This window comes from Crocuta crocuta, unplaced genomic scaffold (genome assembly GCF_008692635.1).
Source record: "Crocuta crocuta isolate KB4526 unplaced genomic scaffold, BGI_CrCroc_1.0 scaffold36, whole genome shotgun sequence".
Classification (NCBI taxonomy): Eukaryota; Metazoa; Chordata; class Mammalia; order Carnivora; family Hyaenidae; genus Crocuta; species Crocuta crocuta.
The window spans coordinates 7,048,851-7,057,148 of NW_027532203.1; the positions used below are offsets into that span (position 1 = coordinate 7,048,851).

General features: G+C 48.9%; 1 protein-coding gene across 1 annotated transcript in view; it reads left to right on the forward strand.

Moving 5' to 3' along the window:
* The window catches only part of CCBE1 (collagen and calcium binding EGF domains 1), a 228,822-nt gene that overhangs the window by 391 nt on the left and 220,133 nt on the right, over positions 1–8,298 (forward strand). Inside the window, exon 2 of the mRNA XM_077777681.1 lies at positions 153–233. Within this exon, the coding sequence (XP_077633807.1) occupies positions 153–233 (81 nt within the window). The remainder of the gene's footprint in view (positions 1–152; positions 234–8,298) is intronic.

Sequence of the window (8,298 nt, forward strand, 5' to 3'; positions counted from 1 at the left end):
GGCGCGGACCCCCAGCCCGGCCCAGTCCCCGAGTCCGCTGCGCGTCCGCTCTTGGGGACCCGCGCCGGACGCTGCTCCCTGCCCCCCGCGCGCGCCCTGCCCTCCGCTCTCCCGCGGCCAGCGAGTGAAGTTGCCGCTCCAACCTTTCTTAGGGAGATCTGCTCGGAAAACAAGATCGCCACGACGAAGTACCCGTGTCTGAAGTCCTCGGGTGAGCTTACCACGTGTTTCAGGTAAGCCCCGGGGCTCTGCCGAGTCCGCCGCGGTGCACCCTGCCTGGCTGCTTGGGACGGCGGCTGCGCGGAGGAGGGGTTTGGGGTCGCGCTTGCTTGGGGACGTCTTTGGTGTAAAACTTCTGGTGTGGCTTTCGGACCAAAGGTGCACCTAAGCGTGCACCTGAGGCTCCGAGGCGTTCACCGCTTCCTGGAACACTTCGCGTGGTAGCGATCCGGGAGGAAGCGGGCGAGAGTCTTTAAGTGGGTTGGACTGCGGGCATTAAACTGTGCGCCACAGCAAAGTAGGCTGGCTGCGTTTGCGTTTTGTTAAGCAAAGTGGACCAGTAAATACTGGGGCACGGGCTGCCTTTTCACCCTCCGCCGCCGGGACAGCGCCTGACACTTGTCACGGTCTCCGTGCGCAAAAGGATGCAGGAGGTTTGTGGGCCGTGAACCTGGCTGTGTTGAGCGAGAACAACGTCGAGATTGAGCCCCAAGGAGAGGATTTCCTGAAAACGCAGTCCATAAGTGACCTGGCTGCTTGTTAAAATTTCCCCTGATGAGGGAATCTATCGATCGGGAAGTGCTTCTCAGCTTGGTTCTCATTCACAAAAGCGAATCATTGTTCCTTGCTTGCAGCCTTTCAGAGGTTTGAGGGTCGGTTTGTTTTCACCATTCTGGTTTCCCTGGATGGGAAACGCGTGCCCATGAACACAGCTGCTTTTTAAAGGTCCCGCGCGAGATGGTGGAATCCGTCACACCACACCGTCCCCAGGGCTTCCAGGCTCTGGGGCGCCAGGATACCTGGCGTGTAGTACAGACTAACACAGCAGTCCCCTGGAGTGAATTTGGAAAAAAGCTTGGTAATGTTGTAACAGATGAATCAGCGTTTTCAGCTGCAGAAGCCGCCTTTCACAGGCTCAAAAGCTTGCCCGCATTCCCAGGGCTGGCCCGTTAAAGGATCTAAAAACGTAATCGGTTACACTGTGTACTGTGCTTGAAAATCTGTTGGCAGTGGACTGGTCACCATCCTTTAAGTGAATCCGCACTCCTTGGGCCTTGGAAGGGCAGTCTTCTCCAGGACGATGGGTTCAGTTTGCAGGTGTAAAGGCTTGAAGAGGTTAACTGCGTAAGCAAGGTCACACCGCTGGGGAGATGACCGGAGGGTGCGGGCACCCGTCTTGCTTGCCTCATGCGCTAGCCCTGCGTGTCATCCACGTGACCACGGGACCAGGACACGTTGTTTTCCTATCAGCACAGCGCAATGCCTCTGACGAGAAAAGTGTCCCTGAGATGGTTTACTCATTTGTTCAGTCCCTGAAGGTCAGACTGCACATAAATCAGTTGCCGTTACAGAATGCGTGTCCAATTTTCAGAAACCACTGGTGCCTGATAAGTGTCCTAAGTTGACTTCGTTACGCTATTACCGTCACTTTCCCCAGATTTAGAAAAACCGTGTTTTTTTCCCTACGTGAAAACTCTATAGAGATCCTATCCATGTCTCGACAGGCTGTTCCTTTTGTATAGCTGTTAACGAAAACACTTCAGAGGGCTAACAAAAAGGCTCTTTTCCATCACAGAAAAGTAAGGAGCTCTGTTCTGGGGTGGGGGTAAGTGGAACGGGGGAAGTAGGGGTTTTCATTTGAGGGAAAATGGGTTAATGGTCCCTGTGAATATTCTCTGGTTTTGTTCATGGAAGCCTAGAGTTGCGTATACTCCACTGGTTTTAGACTAGGAAATCCCTAAGTTATAGAAGTAAAGTCAAAGGTGGGCAGTAGGTGCTGCTTTTGAACCCCGGGGCTGCAGGAATATTGTGCATGGTTTGTGACTTGATTGGCCCAGCCCCGTAGACCCTTGCTGCTCCAAGTGATGTGGAAACCGACATCTTGTAGGAGCTTGTTCGTCTCGAGCCCCGCCCCAGACCTCCCGAATTGGAACCCGTGTGTTACTGCAACGTACGTTAAAGGCTAAGCATTTCTCTAGAAACCTAAGTGGGTGTTAAACCCACTTAGACTGAGAATGAGAGGAGCATGAAGCTCTGCAGATCCACGTCTCCCTACCGCACTAACCAAACCCTGAAAGGACCAGCCTTCGGGGAAACCAGACTCTTCACCTCTTGGCTGACCCTGAATTAAGCTTAAGTACAGTAGCCGAGTTGCCGCTTAGGGAATGCGGACAGATGTCCCTACTTCTTGCCACTGGTCCTTCGAACAGTTTTTGGCACTAGTGAACTGCAGAAGTCCCTGCTGAGCTTGTTAAACGACTTCTGTGACTTAAAAAATCATGAAGGATTTTACTCCCTTCTGCCACGTTCATTTTAGTATTTATTGGGTCTGTTCGTGAAAGTATATGGAATCCGAAATGATCTAGAGAATGAAAGATGGGTTCAGAGTCTTTGTTCTGGACCCCTCTCCCACCGCCTTGTGCCCACTTGTTTTACACGGTTTCATCCGAGCAGCACTTTGCCACGTTAGCCTTCTATTAAATGACAGCTTGAGGACTTTGTATTCCATGCTGTTCTGTGCACTTCCACATACATCGTCTCTAGTCCTCAAAGCCACTAGCATTTGTAGTTTAGTTTTACGGGGGAAGAACCAAAACTCCAGGATTAAGCAAACTTGGTCGGGGTCGCAAAGATAATACATGTTGGAGCCACGATTCAAACCCAGGTTTGTCTGACTTCAAAATCTGGGCCCAGGCCCTTTCATCATCTCAGACGTATCTTACAGAGGAGGCAGAATTTCTGGGATCTAAGTAGACTGTAAATTTCAACGGCTAGGCATTCAGAAGACAGTTTGCTAGAAGACTCCCTCACCATGACAGGTGGGGTTTGTTTTCAACCACCACTGCCCTTGAGCTCGATCTTAAACAATGGACTTCATATGACTGTCATACACAAAATCGGTTCATATGTCTACAGCTTGCTTTCCTTGAAGGATTTCCTCTTAATCACAGGATCTGTCTCTAGACTTTCCACCCCAATGTGCATCGTGCCCGGTGCTCCAAGGTCAAACACTTGAGTGAATGCTGGTGACTGCTTACTGTAGAGTACGGGCTGGGTAATCCAGTGTTCTACTCTGATGTAGAGTGTGACTTTACTGGTGAAGGAGTACACCCTAACTCTGAAATCTTCCTTCAGACTCTAAATTCAGTCTAGCCAAACCCCAGCACACGCATTTACCATGGTGTTACCCTCTGTTGGTGTTAAAGGTTTTCCCATAAGTTGGCTTTTCCTTTCCACGCCGTGTAGCTCTGAACAAAATGTTTGTGTCTACCTCTCATTTATTGGACCTATCCGTAAAATGACAAGATAATGGCTTTTGAAAAACGGAAGTCCATACTGCAGGAAATGTCCAGAAGATCCAATTTTTCTGAGTGAGGCTGTGTCTGATAAACATCCTAACTTTTCTGACCCATAATCGAAGATCTGTTTTCTTAACCTTACAGAATGCACGTAAAAGAATAACATCACTGTTCTGTTTATAGGCCTGAGTTTTAGACCAAGGCCTTTGAAACTAACCAATACACAATGATCGATGACCTAGTTCAAAGCACTATAAATCATACTGTAATGTGCAGAATGGGGGAGAGAGGAGAAGCGGCTCGGAATGGCCTTCGGGGCAAGAGAAAAACCCCTTTAACACAATGTTAGGTGTTTCATTTGCATTAGTGTGACCGTTTTGTGGTTCATGGACCTCCAAGGCCCATAGCTTCTCTTCTGTGGTATTTGTCCTTCCGTAGGGTCTCCTTAGGTACTGCTTTTTTTTTTCTTTTTAAGGGTTCTCCCATGGGAGATAATGACCTAAGGATACAAAAACTCCCACTTTTCCATAATGTAAGCATCGCCAAATCCTGTTAAAATGTGGAAGTTAATGTGATAGTTCTGCAGATGTGTTTACTTGGGGTTGAGGACCGTGAAGTCCCTTAGGGCTGTATTGCCAGGCTGGCGACTCCAGCTGAGGCCCTGGTGGAAGAAAGACTACAGGATGCACGATCTGGTCGGTCCCAGAGCTGCTATGGAGGGAGTGGAGGTCAAAACCTGCACGGCGATAGAAACCGTCCCAGTTTGAATCCAAGCTCGACTCCATTGTTTTGTGACTTTGAACCGTTTCTTAACCTGCTTTGGTGGTCTCCTTTGTAAAATGAAGATCCTTATTAGCCCTGGAGGTGCAGGGGTTACTGTGAAGATTAAATGAGCTGATCTATGTAAAGTACCTAATGGTTACCCCTTATGATCACTACTGAATGATGTTTGGCATGTTGAATACACATAGTAGATGCTTATTTGGCATTCATTGAATTTTGGACAGGACGGTAGAAGTTCTTGGGAAGAAAAAACTCCGATCCCATCCAGAAAGTGTCTGTATAACCCCGGGACACAGTTTTTAGAGTCTTTCCAAACATGGGCAAGCCCAGAAATCCAGAGCCTTGGGAAATGTCACAAAGAACAGGTGTTTGCTTCTTGCTTCCCAACTGCATAAGATGCCCTACTTGTGTGAGGAGACGGGGTGGGCAGAAGGCATAGTTACTCTCCTTTAAAGGATCTTAGAGGGTTGTGCCTTGTCTGGAGTGTTCTTGGCAGAGACCAGAAGACTTGGAAGCCGACCCTCCGGGCCTCAGCCCGCTTGTCCCCCTTCTGCCTTCTGTGGCCAGCATAGCTTGGGACAGGCATGAGTAGGCCACATTGGGACTAATGTCTCTGCATGCTGTCCCTCGTTCAGAAAGCATCCGTATCTTCGTGACTGGCCATCTCCTAAAGATGAGGCCGTAATACGAGAAGAACAGGCAATAGGTGGAGGTGGCTTTGCGCGGACCTGATTAGATCCCGGGCACATTGCAGGCAGCCTCGGTTTCCCTGTGTCAGACCCTCTTTGTCGCTGGATGGTCCACCCACGAGGGCATTGGAGTGCGTCTGTCCCCTCAGGTATGATCGTGTCCTCCGAGGCTAGTCTCCCGCATGGACTGTGTCCCATACCTTGTCAAGTATTTGCTTGCCTGAATGTTACAAGCGAATGAAAGTTGACTTCATCAGGCTTTCTAGAAGTCTTGATGCTGTCCTATCCAGGCATGCCTCCTCTTCCAGCCTGAGGGATAAGAAGCCTTTGTTTTTTTAGACACCGTATTTCCTGCACTGCTGGAAGATGCCCTCATTGCCTTCATTGGTTCTCTGCTTGACCTGCTTTAACTACTGTGTTATAGGTGCTGATTCTGGAAGCTACGACTAAGGCCATGTACTTGCTGCTTCAAATAACACCTGAAGAGGACACGGTGGTCCTGCCTATAGTTAATTGCCCTGTAATCCCTGGCTTTGAAGTGGGGGATCATTGCAGTTTTAAAGGGGATCCTGCTCCCTTCCACATTTATCTTCAGCCGAAGAACATGTGTGGGAGGCGGGGAGGGTGGAAGGTATTGGCCAAGGCTCAGGGTCCTGTATCGCTTTTCACTCCTTCTCAGAGGAACAACGCAAAGTGATAGGAAACAACTAAGCCTTGAATTCACAAAAGGCTGGGCTTTCACCGGCGTGCCTTTTGAGAAGGGTCCATTTGCTCTGCTCATTGTCCCCCAAGTCAATGATGCCTGACTTCCTACATTAACTTTATCCTTTCTAAGTGAAGCTGCATGGGTGCACCCGGAAAAATGCCCTCTTTGTTCTAGAACGCTCTATCTTCTCAGGAGAAAGTTTGCATTTCAATCAGTGAGTTCAGCTTCCCTGAACCTTCCACGGCCTGCTCAGCGGGACCCTCCCTGCTTTTGTGAGTTAGTGGCTCCTGTCTGCTGCATCGGGTGCTCTGTTGAATATCCAGAGAACAAAAGGGCTCTGCTCTGTTTATTGCTTTCCTTTGGGGATGAAAAATGTAAACTATAACATTTGTGGCTTCTCAAGCCAGGTTCTGTTCCACGAAGCCACTGACCAGTTTTAAAGTTTTACCAACAATTCTTAGTTCACTTATTCAGCAAACACTCGAGTCCCTATGTGCCAAGCACAGTGCCAGGGACTCTGTGTAAAAGGTAGAAAAACCACCTCTACCCTCCTAGAACTTAGGGATTTTAATTCCATTTCTCTTCCGGTAAAGGAAATTCGAGTCCCGTGTCTTTGGGGACGTTTTTGGCACACGTCTGATTAAGGTCACGTTTTGGGGGCCTACGAGCTTGAAATTTCCTGTGGCCCAGCTGTATCCTTTCAGCAAAAGAGCCCCACCAAGCTGGGACTCAAGAACCCAGGACTGGTGGTGACCACAGTTCCTCAGAGGCACTAGTGAGAAGTTAGCACATGCCCCGAGTCTCTCCCGAGAACTGCTGGAATGGGAAAGTATTAAGGAGCTGAATTTTCTGGGTCTTTGCCCTGCGAGGTGTATGGCAGCATCAGAACGGGCCCACTGGGAACAAATAACCAGGTCACCACTGTTCACACCAACCTCCTGGTTGCCAATGATTACTTGGAGCAGACTGTCCTTAGAAGGACTGTCCCTCCACGTTCCTTCATTGTCCAGTCCTGTCCTAGATCATCGTCATCGTAGCTGAAACCTCTGGACGATTTCCGTCTTGAGATGGAGGGGAGCAGAGCAAAGCAGCACATCTTTCTGGCTAAGTCCAAAGTGCGTGTGTGGGGGCTTGGATGCGTGAATATACTGCCATGTGCGGTTTGGCAGAGCACTGCCGGGATCGTCGTTTCCTGCTGCCTGGAATTTCAGGAACCTGGACTATCTGCTCTCCGCCTTTACCTCTGTTCTCAGCCTGCCTTTCTTGGCAGCTTCTGTGGGCTGTTCTGTGTTTGCCTGCCTGGGTGAGGCCCTACAGCCTCCCGGGGACAGTGAGGGCAGCTGTCAGCCCAGCAGCGGCTGGTAGTGAACCCGCAGGAGGCCAGGAAAGACCCCCCCCCCCCGTTTNTAGAAAGCTTGGCAACTTCCAGAGAGCCATCTTCACACAAAGTCCGGGAGTGGGGTTCTCCGTCTGGAACCTCGTCCACAGATCTAAGTTCTCAAGAAGGTGACTTTAGGGGCCTTTGGTCAGCTTGGTCTTTAGGTCCTTGCTTTTCTATTCCCTTTGGATATCCTGACTTGCACATTTATGTGACTTGGTTTCCTGATCTCCTTTTTTGTTGAGCTGGAACTCCATCCACCCCCCGCACCCAAGTCCTCATCCCCAAATACTAAGTTACTAAGTGGATGTAACTTGTCTGTGTTCTAAAGCTGATTTTGTTGCAGGTAGTGGAGTACTGACTTCTGCTTTTCTGTGTGCTCCCAAGACCCCGATTCTTGTGCCTGTTGAGTGGTCCATGGCTTTCCAAGGCTGATCTTCCCCTCCCTTACCCCTAACACCATACTTAATTCCTGACTTGCACATTAATAATCCCAAGTTTTGTTGACTCAGAGCCGCCTTTCCATGGATTTGCTTTGAATTTCTACAGTGGAAAACTTTACCTTCAAAAGTCAAATGATAGTACCTACTTGAGGAACTTGCATCAAAGCCCTTTCAATGGAAGGAACTCTAAATCAGAGTTGTAACAGTACATTTTTCCTTCTACAGCTAAAAAGTATCCTGCTGTTTCTCCGTTCCGCTAAGCGTGGTGTCCGTCATTAAACCTTTGCATTTAAAGTCTGAAGTGCCTTTTAAAACGTCGACTCGTTTGTCCTGAAAAGATCACGAAGACTTATTAGTGATGCCTTCTGACATTGAGCATGTGAAAAAAGTGGAGGAAAGAACTCAGAAATATTCTGAGGGGAGAAAAGCCAAATCTAATGGCCTTTTGGGGAAAGGAAAGGAAAATGTTGGAACGCACCACCTGACCTTCAGGAAGAGGAATGCCATGGGGTGTGGCAGAGAAGAAAAAGGTATAAAAACTTGCTAAGGAATAGAGAGTGTCCTGTGGAGATGAAGTTGGTAAAAACATTAAGTCATATGGGAGCTTCTGACCTTGGTAACTGCCATTTTCATGGATTCAACTAAATTGAGGTGAAGATGTAGACTAAGCCTAAGAAGGTCGACCAATCTACACCTGCAGTTTTTGTGACCTGTTGTGTGTGTACAGCACTGCTGCTGTGGAGATGGGGCTGTCTAAATGCTGGTGCGGACGGGGTGCCTT